The sequence below is a fragment of the Talpa europaea genome (genome assembly GCF_964194135.1).
Source record: "Talpa europaea genome assembly, chromosome: 5".
Lineage (NCBI taxonomy): Eukaryota > Metazoa > Chordata > Mammalia > Eulipotyphla > Talpidae > Talpa > Talpa europaea.
In genome coordinates this window covers 129958764-129978262 of record NC_140071.1, presented here as the reverse complement: position 1 = coordinate 129978262, position 19499 = coordinate 129958764, and the positions used below count along the sequence as shown (strand labels likewise).

The window sequence follows — 19499 nt, the reverse complement described above, 5'->3', positions numbered from 1 at the left end:
CAAGGGGCAGAAGAGGAACTGGTGAGGCCAGGGAAGCCAGATTACCCAGGTTTTCATAACAGAATGGGAAAACCATTACAGAGCGCTGGAAGGTTACTCTATACTCTATTGAGAACAGACTAAGAGAAGGCAAGAATGGAAGGGACAACTAGTGAAGGGTCTTCCTACAAGCCGGGCGAGAAATGAGATGGGTTAGTCAAGACTGCCCTGTAGCCAAGGAGGTCTTTGGATTGTGTGTCTATTTTGAAAGTGGAGCCAGAATGATTTGCTAGGGTAAGTGCTAGATAGGAGAGGAAAAGGAGAAAGAATGATGCAAAAGGTTCTTGGTTTAAATAAATGCAAGGATGGAGTTGCCACTTCCTGAGACGGAGAAAGACTCCAGGCTGAGCATGTTTTAAAGTGAAGATGAGTTGTGATTTGACTTGTGGTTACTGTGACTTTCCAAGGGCAGTGGGCTTCTTGATGGCCATGGTTCTAATTAGCATAAGGGACTATGTCATAACTGAGATGCCTCCTTGGGATGCAGGCTCCAAGCAATGGGTGCCCATGGGCATTGTCCTGAGCCAGCCTGTTCTAAATCAAAATGGCACTGACATAATGTATGTTTTACATATTCTGTGTAAAATCTGTAACCAAAGGAATAGAAAAGTGCACACACATATAAAACTAACAACCTTGAAGACGACTTAATCATTTGCTGGTTATGTAGAGGGGCTGGAGGCCCCTCTACATAACCAGCAAAACCTAATCCCCTATTAAAAGACTCACTGTCTTCCAAAAGCCTAAATTCAATTTAACTCTTCATTTAGGGCTTATGATGTTCCCAAGACACCAGTTCCTGCACAAAACCAGACTAGGTTGGTGCAGAGACCATAGGAGAGCAGCATGAAATGTGCCTCATTGCAGACTGTAGGCAGGAACTGACTGGATCAATCAATCAATCATCCCCAAAGACGGGATGTGCTTAAAAGAGTTGGCACTAAGTATCCGATGAAACAATACCTAAACAGAATGAGTATTTCAACAAATACATAGAAAGGTGAGGGAAAGCAAAACCAGTCTTTTAAGTCATATCAGAAGGAGGAAAGAAACAGAAAAAGAAAGAATGGAAATTGCTATTAGGGGTTACTTCAAAGGGCGAGGAAAAGATTAGGGGCAAGAAATTTTGTAAATGATGTACATGAATGAGAGCTGGGATCCACACAAGCAAACAAAGGGAGCCCGGAGAGCGCTATTTTTTCCTTCTCAACTCTCGAGGCCAGCGGGTGCAGCGGACAGCAAGCAACCCCTGCTCGGAGACAAGCGTTAAAGGAATTCGAACTCGTTTCACAGCAAGTCAAGCGGTGACCAACGAGGTGACTCATGCCCCTGACTCAAACCCGACCCGGGGATGTCAGCTCCGGAGGCCGGGGGGCGGCGTCTCCCACATTTCAGGAAAGTACCAGGCTCTCGCGGGGCGCCTGGAAACCTCCCGGGGGGCCCGGCCCGGGGCTCCTCCTCAGGAGGGTGAGCTCTGCCCATGGGCACCCCGAAGGGCTGCTCATCTCCCGGCTTCCCCTTCCACCTTGGGGGTCCCCCCACCACTCCTGTCCCCCAAACGTCGCTCGACGCGCCCGCTTTCCAGCCCGCGGGCCTCCCCCGGGCGGCCCCCAGCCCCGCGCCCCCCGGCCCCGCCTCCGCCCCAGCCGCTCCCGCCGCCCGCCGCCCGCACACGCGCGGCACGGACAGCGCCGGGCGCCGCTCTGGACGGACACCTGTCCCGCCCGGGCTCCGCGAGATTTGGGGCGGACGCCCAGGCAGCGGCGGGCGCGCTCTCGCGAGGCTTCGGAAATTTCCCACGGCCCGTGTTGTGTCTGCGCGGAGCCGCGGCGGGCGGGGGCAGGCGGGGTAGCGTGAGACTGGGCTGCCCGCAGTGGGCGCATGCGCAGAGCCGCCCGCGCGGGTGGCGCCAATCCTGCAGCGCCTGCCGCAGGTCTCGGCCGGAGGATTCCAGTTCTCCGGGTTTTGGGGTTCCCTGAAGGAGGCAGTGCTGGATCTGGGAATCTCTAGGAATTGAGAGGGCGGGGTGGCGGGGGGTGGGGGCAGGGGTGCTGCAGGTGGGCAGGGGAGGAGGGTGCGCGCCCTGCACCTGTCCATGAAGGGCCCAGACGGGCCCAGTTGGCTCGGGGCTGCCTGGCCCGGCCCGGCCTCGGCGCGGCCACGAGCGCTTCCAGCGCCGCGGGAGGACCTGGCCGGCCCGCTCCCCCTCACACCTGTGCGCACACACGGCTGGGGCTGCGAGGGGCCGCGGGGGAGGCTCGCGCAGCAGGTAGCGCCCTGCACCCGGGGGGCGGTGGTGGGGGGCGCCCCGGCTGCAGGGCAGGTCTCCCCGCTGCAGACACCGAGCGCGCCCGGGCGTGCAGCGAGCTGGGCAGCGGCGGCGTCCTCGCCAAGGGCCTGGGCCGCGCCTCGGTCCTCCCCGCGGGGTGCAGAGCGCGGGCGGCCGTGCGAGCGCCCCCGGGTCCCGGGCCCCCCCCCTCCCGGCCCGGCCGCAGCCCCCGCCCCGCGCCCCGCGCCCCGCCCGAGCGCCGGCCCCGCCGGGGCCGCGGCACCTGCCGCGGGCGGCCCGGGGCGCGCGGGTGAATGAACGGGGCCGGGAGCGCGGGAAGCCGCGCGGAAAACACCCCGCGGAGGAGGCGTTTCCTCGGGCCCGCGAGACGCGGCGCATTTTCTCAGGACCCCTCCTCCCGCGGCCCCGCCCCCTGACCCCTCCATTCCCCGTCCCCGCCGCGGTCCCCTCCGGTTTTCCTCCTCTCCGCGCACGTCCCTCAGGGCGCGCCCCAAAACCCGGATCCCGGAGCGCTCCCCATGGACCGCGCGGAGGGCTCGCCCGCGGGGCGGCCGCCTGCGCATGCTCCCGCGCCCGGGTAGGTGTCCAGGCCGGCGGCGCGCCGGGGCCGACTCCGCGGGCGGCGCGAGGCGTCCGGCTCCCGGCGGCGGCCGCGCGGGGCGACGGCGCGCGGGGCTGGGTGGCCGCGAGCCGCGAGGAGCGAGGGAAGGGGCGGGGGCGCGGCCGGGCCGGCGGCGGGGATCTCGCGAGGGTTGGAGTTTTGGCGAGAGTTTGTGGAAGATGGCGCCTGTTGTGACAGGGTAAGTCTGGGGGACCCGGAGCGCCGGGAGCCGGGAAAGTTGCGGGCGTCTCGCTGCCCGCGGCGGGCGGCGGGCGCGGGGCCGCGGCGCGCGCGGCGGGCGGGGGCCGCGGGGGCGGCGGCGCGCGCGCCGGGCGCGGGGGCGGCGCGGGCCGGGGCTGCCCGCTCGGCGCCGCCGGGGCTCGGGCTCCGGCGCGTGAGGGCGGGCGGCGGCGGCGAGGCCGGCGGGTGCGGGCGGGCGCGCGGGGCCCCCGGGCGCCGTGCCCGCCGCGCGCCCCCCGCCCCGCGCCCGCGGGCCCTGCCTCCCCGCCCCGCAGCTTTGTTCCTCCCGGCCGGCGTCGCCCGCTCGCCGGGCCGGTGCCCCCAGCTCGGGCGCTTTGTCTCTCCCGCTGCCCCCCGCGACTCAACCCCCGGCCCTTTGTCTCCCCGCCCCGGGCGCTTTGTCCGCCCCGGCGCTCCCCGCATCCCTTCTGCATCTTCTCCCCGGCGCTGTCCTTCCTCCCGTGCGCCTTTGTTGTGCCCCTTGCTACTTGGGGGGTCAGTGACCTGCCGCCGTCCGGGCACCAGATTTCTGTGCGGCTCTTTCCATTTTCCCAGCGTTTTCGTTGTGGGTTTCCCTCTCACCTTTCTGGTGGGTCCCCGGGCACCCGCGGAGGCTTTGTCTCCCCCATCCTTGAGCGTGTTTGCTCGGCACCCCCTTCTCCTACCATCGCTTGATTTATCCACTACCCACGGAGTGTGTTGGCTGCGCTGTCTCAGCCCGGGGACTCCATCTGGTGCTTTTACGTGCAGACAGACTCTTAAGGTTTGTTATTGTTTTTGTGGGTCCGAAAGATGGGGGTACTTAGTTTCCTCTTCAACGCCTCTCCTCTCGGCACCCCTTTCTCTCGGGATTACGTGCACGTCTTCCCCCCCCCACCCCCCTCTTTTCTCTCGGGATTACGAGTCTCCAGTTTTCTTCGCCGTCTCTTTGGGCCTGTGGTTGTTTTGCTTGGAAACAGTAGCCCTGGAAAAAGATCTGGTCTCTGGGTTCTAGCAAATCCTCCCTCCCCCCGTGGAGTTTTGACGGCCTAGGCCAAGGGCAGCTGTCGCAGCTCCGCATCTGGGTTACCTGAGGGTATTCTAGGACGGTTGCAGGAGACGCACGCTATTTTTTTTCTGTTGACATGTGAGAATAGTTTCAGATTAGCCGCACTGGCTATTCCTTTGGTGTGTGATTAGCGGTTGAGTGAATTTAGATGTTAAAAATTTGTGAATGTTCGGGTGGAGGATTCCAGTGTTTTTCTGAACCTCTAGGTGTACAATTCAGTTATTTTATCAGTAACGCCTTTGGAAGGAAAAAAGTTACACATCTTGCTTGGGAATTTGATATAAATGTTCTACTTTTAAGAAATCACTAGATAGTTTACTGTGTAAATTGTGACAGCCCCTATGCCTCGTCGGAGTTGAAATGAGGAAAAAGCTGAAGAGTGCGATTTCTAGTTGAGTCCTGCTTCTAGAATCTTTTGTGGGGTCATTGAATCAAATGCAATTAAAAGACATTTAAGTACTAATCTTAGGTAAGGTAAAGGCACTTCTAATGTTAAAGGAGAGTTAAGTTATTCAGAGTTCTTATTGTTATGGTAATATAAGAGCTGGGGGTTGGGGGAGGTGGGTGACGTGGTTTATTTAAGAGTCCTGAATATTCTGGTACTGAGCACTAGAGGTTTTTTGTTAGACCCAAGAAATTGCTTAGGAGGTATTTTCCTCTCCTACTAGTTGAGCACTACTTTTGGAAGATATGTTTGCCCATAAAATCATTTGAAGTGTAATTTCACTTGTAAAGTTCCCCAGAAAGTGCTACTTACACAGGATATATACAAGATCTAGCATGATGAATGTTAGTGCATTGGAAAACACTTTTTTTGAGCACTGTGCTTAGAATTTGTACTTTGAATTTTAATAATGAAAATCATGTTTCCAGATTGATTTATGGAGTTTTGGTGAAAATTTGAGTAGATTTTACCCAATAATCATTTCGCCAGCCTGTTACTTGTTCTCGGTGCCTAATCATTCTTTTGAAGGTAAAATTTTGAGTGGGCTCTCGGTTTTGACTAGGCAAAGTATAAATATGGTATAATAACAAGGTATTTTGCTCTGACTTGTGAAGGATGATCACATAAACACAAAAGCAGGCTCATGCAATTTGATTTGTTTTTCACCTAAGTCATGTAAGACCTTAATTCACGACCAACTAAAAGGGTGCCTTTACTAACTTATATCAAACAGCAGCATATTTAGAAACACATGGAATGAGTTGTGGTTGGGAAACTTTCATTCTGAGTATTGACTATTAAAACTTTAAAAATTTATTGTACATGCATGTAGCAGATGAAGCTATGGAGAGTTTATTTTCAGGGGAAAATTAAAGAGGCTCATTTGCAGTATTTCAGATCTTTTGCAATATGCTTTTAGGTACCAGCTTTTTAAGTAGTTTGGTTCGTTAAAAAGTTATCTGTTGTCATATACTATCTATTTTTTTTAAGTGGCTGAGACTGTAAATGACTGGGGGGTAGTTACTCTTGCTAGCTGTAATCCATTAGGGAATCTTTGGCACTCTGGATGGATAAGACATTAGGGAAAAAATGGTGTGTTTGAAAGGTCTTACAAATCTTAATTCTAGTATTCTGTCATTTAAAAAAATGAATTCTAAAATCCTTAGACTTGGCCTTAAGTATTATTTTGCATTTTGTTTCTTCCTAATGCTGAATTTCATGTTATTGCATCTAGGGGCAGTATTTTCTCATGGATTGACTAAAAGTTGTTATTTTTGGCATCTGCATTTGTGATTATTTCCAAGTTACTCTGCTTCCCTTGGGTCAGTTTCCTAACTATGTAGTAAAATGGGAATTGTAATAACTTGCCACATCTGCACAGGATTGCTGTACCTTAGGATTTACAATGAGCATCCTTGGATGAAAGGTGTGGTTAAAGTCTAGGAATTGCTGCTGAAATAAGCTGATGTGAAGTAGGTCATATTTTATAGGAAGTCAAGTAGGAGGTTATGAACTACGTTCTTGGCAAGTCACAGTGGTGGTAGTGGGACCAAAAAAACTCTCAAATACGTACTATTGTTTGGATAATAAAATAGATCTATATTTTCCCATATAAGCTTAGAGAAAGAGGGGTAAGTGAAACTGTATGTTTGTGTTGTGTAAATGATTGAAGATCTGTCAAACTAAAATACAGTAACATTGTAAAGTTATGGGATGCTTTCCCTCTATTGATTTGTTTTCTGCATGTAGTAATATATTTTTTTTAAATGGTAGCACAAAATGTTTTTTTCTAGACTTTAGGCCAAGTCTGTTAATAGTAATGACTCATTTTAAATCTGCCCTATGTTTTTTAATGCTTTGTCATTTGCTGTCTGTAATATTTTCTAGCAACCAGGACCATAATTCAGACTTGACCCTTGGCCTAGGAAAGTCTTGCATTTGGGGGACACCCTAATAGTTATTTATTGAACAAACAACTTGTTGCTTTTCTATTCCTGGTTGATGATATCATTTCCCAGCTAGTTCCCAGGACAGATTTCTGGATTCCTCTCTCATAGTAACCCCTTTCATCTAATCACTAGAACTGCCCATTTTCCCTTCTGCAAAATCTGTTTCCTTCATCCTCACTGCCAAGGTTCGTGTGCTCATCTTTTCTCACCTGGATTAAAAGCATTTGCAGCTTTCTTTTTGCTTCTGGAATGCTCCCCCCCCCCCCAACTTCTATAGTGTCTTTTAAAAGAGCAAATCTGATCGCTTCACTCCTTAGTTTAAAAACCTTTCAATGGCTCCCCCTAGCAGTCTTCATTAAGACAGGCAGCAGAGAGGAGAGTGGGAACTCACATTTAGGATTTAATTTGAACTGGGTTCCAGTTCTGCCTCTGCCGCTTGAAACCTCGGCAGTATTGACAAATGATATAACCTCTTCTTGCCTGTTCTGTCAATTGCATGATAATTACTCAGTGGGTTGTTATAAGGATGGAAAGCAAGAAAATACGTAGTAGGATGCCTGGAACATAGCAAGTGCTCAAAAAATGTTAGCTAGCATGGCAAGTAGGGGCCTCCATTACTATTTCAATTATCTTTTCTCCAGCTGAACTGTGCGTCTTTCTCTCTTTCCTTATGCTGCAGCCATATTTAAGAACTTGGAGTTTCCTGCGTCAGCCCAGTGGTTTAATGCCTCCCTGTGCATGGAAAGTCTAGTGTTAGGGGTTATTATTCAAGATTTAGGTCTGAGGGTATTCCAACAGGATCCACCAGGCTGAGTTTGGTGCTCCTCCCGTGTGCTCTTAAAGGACGGGGTATAATTCTCTTGGAAGCATCATACTGGATTTTAATTGTCACACTTGAAGGCTCTTAGTGGCAGATACCATTTTCTTCTTAATCATTTTTACACTTTCAAAGGGAAAAAGCTTTTCTTTGGGCATCAGTAGAAAGGTTTTTTAAACAAAGGACTCAGTACTTTGAAGTCTTGATGTAACAAGGCTCATATATATAGTATTAAATATAGATTACACATATTTAAGTATTTTATAATATAGAGATTTCTTTAGGTCATTTAATTGCTGAAATTCCCAAAGGAATAGCTGTCTGATAGCCTAGACAACATTATAATAAGATCTTTTTTATTTTTAATTTTTAAAAATATTTATTTATGCATACAAGAACTGGGGTACAGACCAGAGGTTGCAGGGGGTGAGAGGATTCACCAGAGACAGAGTGGGGGGCAGAACAGGCGGATTGACTGAAATACACTGCTGAGGGGAGCAGTGGGCGATACTGGAGAGGTCTGCTATGCTATGTGGGTCAAACTCTCTGGCCAGGGATCAAACTAGTGCTTCAGTGGCTGCAGATACCTTCATAGTGCTGCGACTTAACCCCTTGCACCACCAGGGAGGCCCAAGATCCTTTTTTTTTTTTTTTAAAGATTTATTTATTTATGCATGCAAGAACTGGCCAGGCCAGAGGTGCTGGGAGTTGGGGGCGGTGGGGTGGTGGTGGTGGTGAGAGGATTTACCAGAGGCAGAGTGGGGAACAGAATAGGTAGATTGACTGAAACACATTGCTGAGGGGAGCAGCGGGTAAAACAGAAGTCTGCTGTGCCGTGTGGGTGTGGGTGGGATGGAACTAGTGCTGCAGTGGTTGCAATAGCTTCATAGTGCTGCTACTTAACCCCTTGCGCCACCGAAGAGGCCCTATAATAAGATTTTTAGGCAGAAGTTTCTTTTGGATTATTATAAAATGCTTTACTTGTGTAAAACTGAAAAGGTGAAGTGTCATATTTTGTTTGTGAAATATTTCACAAAACTTCCATTTTTTTTTAGGTTTATTTTTATGTACTTAGCTGCATAATGGTATACACGAAACCTTAGGATACTGTTGTCTGCTTTTTTGGGGGGAATCCATCCCATAGAATCAAATGATATGTGGGAGGTTGAGATCTTGTGGACAAATTACATACAATAATTTTTCCAAGTTTCAGATATTACCAATATAAAATAGGGAATGATTGGTTTTATTGTATTTATCTGCCAGGCATATTGTGACTATCATATAAGATAAAATACATGGTGTCATAAAAGTCAAATAAGGCATGTGTAAGTGATTTGTAAATAGTAAAGCATTTATACAAATATTTTAATTATAACAATTGGTTTATCCTGGTAGCCTTTCATAGGCATGGTTCAAGATGGACTTTTTTTTATTGCATCCTGTGGTTTGTGGGTCATGTTTTAGGAAGGCAGCAGTGTATTTAGTGCAGAGGACCGCAGCCCTTGAAATATGTGCCTTGGCATTTTGAGCAGACATATTTGGTAAATTACTGCTAGACCACAGATGTTATCATTGAGTAACCCCCAACTTTTGGGGGTCTATTTCTTGCTACTCTTTTCTCTGCTTGAACAGCTGAGTAAATGCTGAATGCCGAAATGCTCCCATCTCTCAGACACCCTGCCCACAGTTCTGGATGCCCGTTAGGCCTAGCTCTATCTCATAGTGTAGCTTATGTCTCATTAGCTGTACTTTTGCTTCAGGGAATTAAATGATAACCTAATGGTGTGAAAGGGTTATATATTTGCCCGAACACAAGTTCTGGGAAAAAGGCATTGGAGTCACTCTGGCTTGGCTCAAGTGGTAGTGATTATGTATCTCTACAAATATTTGTATCAGTTTGTTGTTTTGAAACAATGTAGTGATAAACGTGACAGCTTGTCTGTTAGATTGGGCATGTTCATAGCAGCCTTGGGGATATTTACACTATTTTAAGCTTACAAAACAAATAGAATCCATTGCATGTTAGGCAGCCTCAGTTGCAAAAACCTTGCAGTGAAAGTGCAGCACCTGTTGGTTGTGAGATGAATATACTAAAAAAATCACGTTGACCTTTTTAAATCTCCCGCAGCTTTTCAATAGTTTTAACTTGGGCCTTGGAGCTATTTTTTTATTGTTAATTAGATGATAGAATTATAAATGAATAAAATAGTTTCTCATGGAAAGTTTATATAACCAGGAAGAATTTTATAACTTCATGAAACATTGTTATAATTTTAGTATTGTGCTAACTTGTTATAAAACTGCAGTATTATTTGCCTAATAAAGTATAGAACTAATAAGATTTGATTAATTTAAATAATTTTGTTGTAGGACATATTAGGCTTGGGCTGTTTTGCATAACTGGAACGAAGATATTTCTTTTTGGGGAACTGCAGACTCACTAAGGTCTTCCTTTATTTGTCAGCATGCCTTTAAAATAGACTTTATTTTTTAGAGCAGTTTTAGGTTCACAGCAAAATTGAGTGGAAGGTACAGATTTCCCTTGTGTTCTCTGCTCCCACTCCCCCATAGTCTCTGCCCTTCTGTCCCGCCCCCCCATAGCCTCCATGGATGACATCTCCCAGCAGTGATGTATTTGCTGTAATAGATGAATGTATGTTAACACAGTGTTATCTTCCCAAGCCCATAGTTTACATTAGAATTCATTCTGGATGTTGTATGTCCTGTGGGTTTGGACAAAAATCCTCTATGCACTGCTTGCTTATGCATCCCGCCCTCCTCCCTAATTCTTGGCAACCACTAAACTTTTTATTGTCACCATAGTTTCCAGGATATCGTTTCAAGTAATTTAACTTTTGGTTTGGGATTGAGAAAATTTTTCACGTAAAAATTATATAATTCTATGCAAAGCTCCTGTTCCATGCACCAATTGGAGACAATAGAAATATGAAGGTCCCAGACCATCCTTTAATGGATCTCCTTTATAATTGCTTTAATTATGATATATTTGTTACAGAAACAGTTGTTGTGCTCTCAAGGGGTACAGTATATTACTGTGTACTGGCCTTATAGAGATGACTGAAAAAGGTCTTTGATACTCATGAATTAGGGGAAAGTATAGGATAGTTAACAAAGAAGATTGTGCTGTAACAGGTGTATAATGTTGATGGAAACACAGATGTCAATGATTATTTCCTAATTGGAGGAGAATTCATAGAAGAGATGAGTTTATAGGGAAGGGTAGGAAATAAAACTGGAAAAGTAGTTGGGTTGGGGGACTCCTTGGAGAATCTTGTGCTAAAACTAAGGATTTGATTATCAGTGCGGGGTGGGGGGGGAAGCTGAACATTTTGAAGATGTGCAGCTGGATATATTATGTATAAAATAGATTGGGATTGATGGGGGCCATAAAAGAAATGTAATCAAGGTCTGATCTTGGTGGTAGGCCTGGGAATAGAAAGACAGGAAAGACAAAGCATCTTTGGGATCTGCACTGTCTCCATAGCTCTGTGATTATGAGCATGTCACTTAATGTAAGTCTTTCCCTTATCTAACAAATGGGAGAATGTATCACTTCATGGATTAATGTGAGGATTAAGTGAGATAAAGGGTATAAAGTGTCCAGCTCAGTTCTGGGAATAGTTAGTACTCAACAAATAGTCTCCTTTCCCTTTCTGGAGTAGAGGATAAGGTGGATAAAAGGGTTAGATGGGGTGGAGATTGTAGAAAGGAAGTGGGGGGGGCAGCTGAAGGATTGAACCGTGGGTGATGAAGTAAACATAGGTGAAGAGGTGGGAAAATCAGAGTGAATGGTATCAGCTAAAATGTCACTTGCGAGGTGAGTATGACTTGGATTAAATGATATATAACACTTGCCACTAGGTGGCAGTCTAGGTGACAGGGCTGACGTTTGACTTGGATTGGTTTTTCCTGTTGAACTCTCTGAGAATCTGATCCCCTTAATTTATGTTCAGATTTCTGGCATTTTTGGACTCTACTTTTTGATTTGCAGTGTGAAACATAGCAAGTAAGAAACTCAGTTTTGAAAAAAAAAATAGTAATGATATTAGAATATGTTCTGTGGGAAAAACCGAGGAGAGGCTCAGCAAAATTTACTAACCACTGAAATGTACCATCTCTGGTACATTTAAAGTGGTATTTAAAGTGGTATCTCTGGTATTTAAAGTGATGCCTGGTGTTTAGATTTTAGGCCATGAGTATGTGTGTATATTAACACTGTGGATAGATTTAAAGGAGGAGACTGTGGGTATTTGTTCCTTACTGGATTTAATGAAAGACGATGAAGTGTGGACTCTAACAGAGTACTAGACTGATTCTGTATTCTCTTATTTATATCCTGGTATATTGTACTCTCCCTGTTGTGGATAACATACCTTAAAGTATAACTCTAGACTGTGTCAAATGTTGTCGATTATTGACTCCATTAAATTCAGGAAACTTCAGAGCTAGAAAGGACTTTGCTATTAATATGTTCTAAAGTAACCTCTCATTTAAACACAGGCATAGACAGAATAAATGATTTACTGTTAGCTAATGACTGAGACACTCAGTGACTGAGCTGGGGAGGACTAGTTCCGGGTTTATAGTTTTGCGAGGGAGATTTATGCTAATCTTTTTATTCTTTTCTATTTATACTACTCAGCTGCCTTTTACTATTGCATGCACTTTGTTTTGTTTTTCAACTCCCCCCTTCCCCCCGTTTCTATGGATTTAGACCAAGACTACAAATCCTTTAGCCCCAAGGCAGGTTGGTAGAGTGCTGCTGCCAGCACTCTACCACCTCTGAGCCTGCTGTTCTGTTGTTGCTGTTTTCCTGTTCTTGATGGTGCGTGTGCTCTTTATTCTGTATTCCTCACTGAGCAAGGAAGCCTCTTTGAGAATACAGTCCTGCACACCTTCTCACCCAGTCTGCTTTAGCTGCTCTCTCCTTAAGGACTGCTGGCTTCCATTTCCCCTGGCTCACTCAAGCCTCTGCCTCTTGCCTCTCTAGCTTCTTAGTTCTGCCACCTGTACTACATGCAGCTGGCTATTTCCAAAGCTTCTGAAGGGGGAAATGAAGGGACAGAAAAGGAGATCCAAGACTATAATGTCAGGAAAGTTGCCACATTTGAAATATTTTTATACTGAAAGGTGGACTGGTTTATGAACCTGATGATGTTCATATAGTGGTTTTCCTAGTGTGTATGTCAAGACAGTATGACTCTTGACTGTGGAATTCATTAAATCTGTTGAATCTGTCGTCTGCTTATCTAAATGTCCAGTAAGTGAGATTAATTCATTTTCAGCTTTCTAAAGTAGTGATAGTATTTGGTAATATACTTAAAGCTTACAATATTAAATGTCATTATTAGATTAAATGCTTGGTGCTGAGTTAGTGGGAGTTAGAGCTTCACTTCTGTAATGTTAAAGATGCAAACATGGATGGCTGCAGTTTTTCATTTATTTTGGTAAATAAGTCTTTCTTCATCTTGGCCTTCTACGACAACGTGAGTGTGATAATGTATGCTTCACATGTCCATTATTTAAACTTAGTTTCTTTTTTTTAAAAGACTATATATTAATGCTTCAAGCTTTATTCCCCCAAAAGTAATAGATTGTTTAAAACCAAAGCTCAAAGCAGTAAGTGTAGAGTAAGGAGGCTCTGTTCTCAGTTGGGTGGCTTTCTGCCACACCTCTATAGAATGTGCCTACAAGCATAGGAAATCTTGTTTTTAATTTCTGTTCTCCCATTACCTAGATTGGATCTTGCTAGTTACATAATATTGTTTTCAACTTGTGTGGAAACAGTGTTTCTTGTGGAGTTCCGGGAGTCCTAGGTGTGTCTCCTCATTATTGATGGCTGCTTTTGCGGTAGCTTCCAGCTTTGAGTTTTTTATTTTTTAAAGATTTTATTTTTATTTATGCATGCAAGAGCTAGGGTACAGGCCAGAGGTGTGTGAGGGGAGGTGAGAGGATTCACCAGAGACAGAGTGGGTAACAGAACAGGCAGATTGACCGAAGTGCACTGCTGAGGGGAGCAGCAGGTGAGTCAGGAGAGGTCTGCTGCGCCTTGTGGGTTGCTCCCTGGCCAGCTAGGGATGGAACTTGTGCTGCAGAGGCTTCAGAGAGCTTTATAGGTTGCGTCTTAACCCCATGTGCCACCAGGGAGGCCCCCAACTTTCAGTTTTTTACATGCCTACAATATGAGCATGTGTAAAGCTATCTAAAACCTGGGTACTTTTAAGTGGGGTCACTTTTTTCCATCAGTTCATTGGCCATTTATATTAAGTATTTTCTCTTCATTCTTCATTTAATTTTTTTGTCTTATGGACATTTAAGATTTATGCAGACAAATTTGTAGTTTTTTCTTTGGTTTTATTTTCTCCCCCTACTGTTAGCAAGCAGATTGAGGGGCACCCGGAGGGAGGACCCCCCACCCCCAGCCTGCATGCTCTAAATGGGTTCTGCCACCCACCACATAAAGACAAAGCATTCCTTTAGTGTGAAAGAACTTTAATAGGATTAGTGTGTATGGTGAGAAGAGGAGAGAAGAAAGGATAATAGTTTCCCAACAAATCACCCAGTTACCATCCCCTTGTGGTTAATTGCTCAGCCAGAGTTGGGCCCTAGCAGGGCCACGGAGGCCCAAAATCTTGCCCCAAGTTCAAGGCACCTTCTGGTAGGGAACTACTGGAAAGGGCAGAAGGCCCCAGGCAATTCTGAGAGGAAAGAAGCAAAATCAAAGTACAAGTCAAGGTAACAGCTGCCAGTGACAGCCTCCACCGGGTCTCTTACCCACCTCTCCTCCAGTGTCTCTGTGTCTTGACTCTGTGCGTCTCTTTCCATGTCCCCCGAATCCCTGGTGCAAGTCCAAAGCCAAGAAGCAAGTGGGTCTTCACGTGTCTCGGCTCCATGTGCCGCCTCCAAGTCTTCTCCAGCTTCCCCTACCCGCTCAGCTCCACCTTCCTTGGGGCAGGGAACATGGGACCTTCCCTTTTTAGATTGAGCCCTTTAACACTTTGGGGAGGATTTTATTTTGCTGTGTCTTATGGGATGTAGCCTTTACTGTCAAATTTTTCAAATGTACAATCAAGTGTATGGCATTTTTCACGCTTTTCTATCTTCCCTTCTGTTGCTGTAGAGCTGTGGTTTTTAAGATGAGATCCTTGGACCAGCAGCTCTTGGATATTGTGGAAACTTGGTGGAACTGCAAAGTCTTTCCTTCTGTCCCAAATCTTCCAGTATCAGAAGCCCTGGAGGTGGCAGCCTATAATCTGTTTCAGTCGTGCCCCAGTGATTCACACACCCGTGATGTTTCCAGATCACCGCTGAGAACTCCTCTTTCAGGACAGCCCCCTGCGTGGGCAGTAGGTCCCATAGTCTCAGCTCCTCTAGTATAGTCATTGAACCAGTCAGCTGGCCTTCCCTTTCCCTCAATTTCTGTGCGTCTACTGTAGCTTTCTTGACTATACATTTGACCTTTGAACAGTGTTGGGAGCTGGGGGCATCCCCCCTGCACCATGAAGTCAGAAATCCCTGACTGCTAATAACTTGACTGCCCAGAACTTTACTAACAGCCTGCTGTTGACCAAAAGCTGGTGATTAACAGTTAACACATATTTTATGTGTTAGGCCATATTGTCACAGTAAAATAAGCTAGAAATGTATTTATAAATATTGTAAGTTTAGGCAATTTGTTTACAAGAAAATCCATGTGTAAAGTGGACCTTCACAGTTCAAACCTGTGTTCAAGGATCAAGTGCACAAGCGCGGTGTTATTTCTCCTCTGGACTCCACACACCCCTCTTGTTCCTTATTTCTCTTCCTCTTTGCAGCAAACTTCTTCTAACTTAACTGGATCAGTTGTTCCTTGACTAGGTCAGTAGTGTTTGATATCTTGGGTCATTCCCTTCTCATGCAAATATTTTCTTGTTTGCCCTTGGGGATACCATACTGTTAGCGCCCCACTTCCCTGGTGCCTGCCTGCTCCCCTTCCTGTCCCCCTTCCTTTTTTTTTTAATAGCACAAGCACTTCATTTACTTACCAAAGGGATAAGCTTAATGAAATCAATACCTTGAAAGAGTTGCATACATATAAAGTATTTATGATAAAGATAATTGAATAAGGTAATGTGGGGGGGGGAACAGTGTGAGGATTTGCACATGTGTGGAGACTTGCTCATTGAACCGAACTTGTTCGGCTAAGCAGTCTAATTCCTCTCCAAAATAATAATGGACGTTTATTTTCCTTTTTCAAAGACCTGAGTACAGGTGTGATTATTCGCACCCATTCCACCACCAGTTTCCCATCTCCCAGTTTTCTTGCTGTTTTGCCCTCCTTCCCATCAGCTTCCTGCTTTTGAACCAGTGTGTCATTTGTAAAGCTGCCTGCAGTCTGAGTTCCTCGGCCATCAGCTATAGTTTCTTCAAACTTCTCTCCCAGATGACATGAACACTTGTTTTCAGAGTGCTCTCAGTTTTTGTGGTGAGGTTTTTGCCTTCAAAAGCGATGACAATCTGGTTTGGCCATTGCTCCCATTTTATACCGAGCTTTTTCCCCTCCTAGTTCCTTCATGTCCTGTTGCTCCCCAAGCCCCCACCAGCTGTGGGAAGGTGGCCTTGGTGGCCTTGGAGGCTGTGAAGAGAGGGCAGGGCAGAGTCCAGATTGAGTGGGTACCAATGGCACCTTTTTCTTGGTCTCCTTTCTTGTGTTTTCTCAGTCTACCATCCTGCTCCCTTTTTTTTTTTCCCCCAAGATTTATTTATTTATTTATACAAGCACTGGATACAGTCAGGCGCGGGAGGGTGAGAGAATTCACCAGAGCCAGAGGGGAGAGCAGAGCAGGCAGAAAGACCGAAGTACACTGCTGAGGGGAGCAGCGGGTGGCAGGAGAGGTCTGCGTGCCATGTGGGACCCTTGCTGGCAGCTGGGGATCGAACCCAGCGCTCAATCGCTGCGCCACCGGGGAGGCCCATCCTGCCTTTTTTTAATCCCACATTCTATGCTCCTTCCCTGTTTTATTTTTCACATGCATTTATCAATTTCTAACAATATGTGTTACTTCCTTTTTATCTTGTTCTCCCCCAGTAGAATACAGTGTTTGGCACTGAACTAACTGGTATATGCTGAATAATTGAACAAATGAAGTGTTCTAACAACATCACTGCTTGAATGCTCTGTCCTTTGTTCACTCACTTAAAATGCTGTTTTTACTACCCTTTGTATACTTACAAAGTTTTGTTGCCCTCCCCCCCAATTAATACAGTTTCATCTAATGTGTTTACAATATAACCTGTTTCTTGAATGTGGTGTTTAATGGCCCTGGGGTCTGCTGTGGCTTTTAGCCCTTGCCATTGTCTGCGGAGGAAAGTAGTGTTTCTTTGTTTTATAGAAACAACCAGGTTCACCTGCTAGTTGGTGGGAGAGGTGGCATTCAGACCGGGGTGTCTGGATTCTGATTCCATTGTCATGAACATCTTCAATGATACGTAATCTAATATGTGATAACACTACTGGGTTCTCCTCCCCAGGGGCTGGGTAACGCTTAATCATCCATCAACGTATGATTGGCTGTGCTCCTAGCGAAGGATTCTCTCTCTAATAAGTCTAGGAAGAGTATACATCTGAACAGGAGGGTAAAGTTGCAAGAGGGAATTGCTTTATGTGCAATTTTTTAAAGTAGGTTTTATTTTTTAGAAGTTTTCTCTGCGTTTTTGGTCTCTATTTTAGTGTATAATTTTGGAAGAAAGCTGTGGAAAGAGCACAGACTGGTGGTCATGAAACAGATTTGGTGATAATCTGTGTTTCACTTGTTTCAGCACAAGTGATGTCTGTTCCAGCCGTTAGGTTAGACATACTGCGTGCGTTGGAGAGCTTAGAAAAAGATTGCATCCTGTAAGTGAAAGGTATTACCATTAAAAATTAGTCAAGATTCTCATGCTTTCTGCATTCTAGATACATTCTTTCATTATTCTGGAGTCCCTTTGTTTTACATAAAACTGTTCTGTAAAGTCACCTTAAAGTTTTTGCTGTCAAATATTGTTTTTCTAACTCAGATGGTGGCTGTGGCTTAAAAACTCATGAGCATCTTCAGTGACGAGCCTTTATGAGGCCATGAAAGGCAGCTTACACAAATGGTAGCCGCTGTTGCAGTGAAATCTGTGTTTGTTATTTGTGTATCCTTACAGGTGAATGCATTTTGAGGGACCTGAATTAGGATAGTACAAACCGAAGGGAGGGTTTCTGTTCTGGTAAAATGTGGGGCAGGCATTTCTGCCACTGATCTTTTCTAAAACTTTGAAGGAATTTGGAATATTCTGCTTGACTTTTTATGATTCTCTAATGTTTTGATGATTTGTTGATATGTTAAGGTAAATTATCATTTTAAGATACTTTATGTATATGGTTTCTGTCATCAAATATCTTTGCCTTCGGCAATTCCTGTGTCTGTATAATAGCACTTGTGGGTGATGCTTCACATCTGCTCCCCAAAGCTGTTAATGTTGGGTTGTTGGGAGTGAGACGTTTTCTATCTGCTGTGATGGTCTCATACATTACATTGTGGGCATAATGCATATACATACCCACTTATTTCAGGAGAGTATGGTTTTAGTATGTTACTTAGCAGTTAGTCAATTACAAGTTATTATAAGTTTTATTCAGATATTAAAAGACCACATCTGGAGCTGAGCTACAGGAAATAAAGGATCTGTGATATTTTCTGAAAAGAGCTAGATGATAAACTTTTCAAGCTAAAAGAATTCTTGCAAATGTTATTCAAGAAAAAAAGAGTGTGTAGTAGCCATAGTTGGAACAAAGGAGGATTCCTTATCACAAAAAGGAAGGGGAGAGAGAGAGAAGAGAGAAGAAAGGAGGGAGGGAGGGAGGGAAGAAGGAAAGAAGGAAGGAAAGAGCCAAAAAACACCTAAAAACTCCACCACTCTGTGTGGGATTATGGTCATTGTATCTTGAAAGACTTGCTTTATTTATTTATTTGAATCATCATAATAGCCACTTTACTCGTGGAGGCAGCATTTAACATGCACCCTGAGCATAAAGTATGGTGTTTTGATGATATTAAAGAAAGTACAGAATCAATGTGCTGTTAAATTTATTTATTTTTTTTTTTTAGTTAAAATTTAGCCTCATTTTTCCTAGTGGCTACACAAGTTTAAACTTTGACAGTAACATCTGTTCTTTTATTGTGTGGGACATGTTTTCAGGAGAATTTCATGCACACTAAAAATAAATTTTTTTGTGAATTGTAGTTATTATCCACAGTCACTTTTAGATATCAGAGCATTCCCAGTGAGTATCTTCTGATTCATAACCAAATTTTAGCAGAGCAGATGTAGATTACCAATGGAATAATTAGCTAAAAATATTAAGGGGTTACAGAGCCCTTTGTGTAACATTTAACTTTAATTTCTTGGCCAGTTTATATGAATAATTAAAGTTTTGAGGCAGTTAAAATTTCTTCTCTTGGGATTTCACAGTTGTCACTGATAGCTGTAATCACTAGAGAAGTAGAAATATTTCCATCAGACAGATGGCTTTCCAAGTGCTGGTCCCTGATGGGGCCTGCTGAGATCCGTGTTTATGTTGGATGGTTTCCTAACCACACCAGCATGGTATACTTTTGCAGGACCACACCTGGCAGCAGATGAAGGTGTAGACAGTAGCATAACTGGTACATCTGAGGACATCCACACATGGAGGTCTGCAGGACCTTCCTGGGGAAGGTAGTCTGCTTTGGGGAGAGGAATCAGCACATAGTGGTGACATGTTTCCGTGCTGATTGGAAGGACTGTATCAAGAGAGGAAGGGATGACACTCATTAGAAACTCCCATCAACACCTTTTCTGGGCAGTATGCTGTATCTCATGTCCTCATGGGAAGCCTGAGTGGGGGATACTTTTGCTGGGGATTATTTCATTTTATTGAGGAAAAAGTATTTTTTTTCCTAGAGGGAGGAAGTTTATGATTTGATTTTTTTTTTTTTTTGGTATTTTTTGCTTAGTCTCTCTAATGATAAAAGAGGTGGAATTTATTAAATTCCTGTGAAGC

At 45.2% G+C, this 19499-nt stretch overlaps 1 protein-coding gene across 2 annotated transcripts in view; it reads left to right on the top strand.

The window, feature by feature from the left end:
- Positions 1–2832: 2832 nt before the first annotated feature.
- The window catches only part of RBPJ (recombination signal binding protein for immunoglobulin kappa J region), a gene marked incomplete at its 5' end in the record, with an annotated part of 80244 nt that continues 63577 nt past the window's right edge, over positions 2833–19499 (top strand). Inside the window, one exon of one of the 2 annotated variants that reach the window (XM_084233428.1) lies at positions 2833–2906. In XM_084233428.1, coding sequence (XP_084089554.1) covers positions 2848–2906 — 59 coding nt within the window. The remainder of the gene's footprint in view (positions 2907–19499) is intronic. The other variant, XM_084233427.1, reaches the window with a different exon arrangement.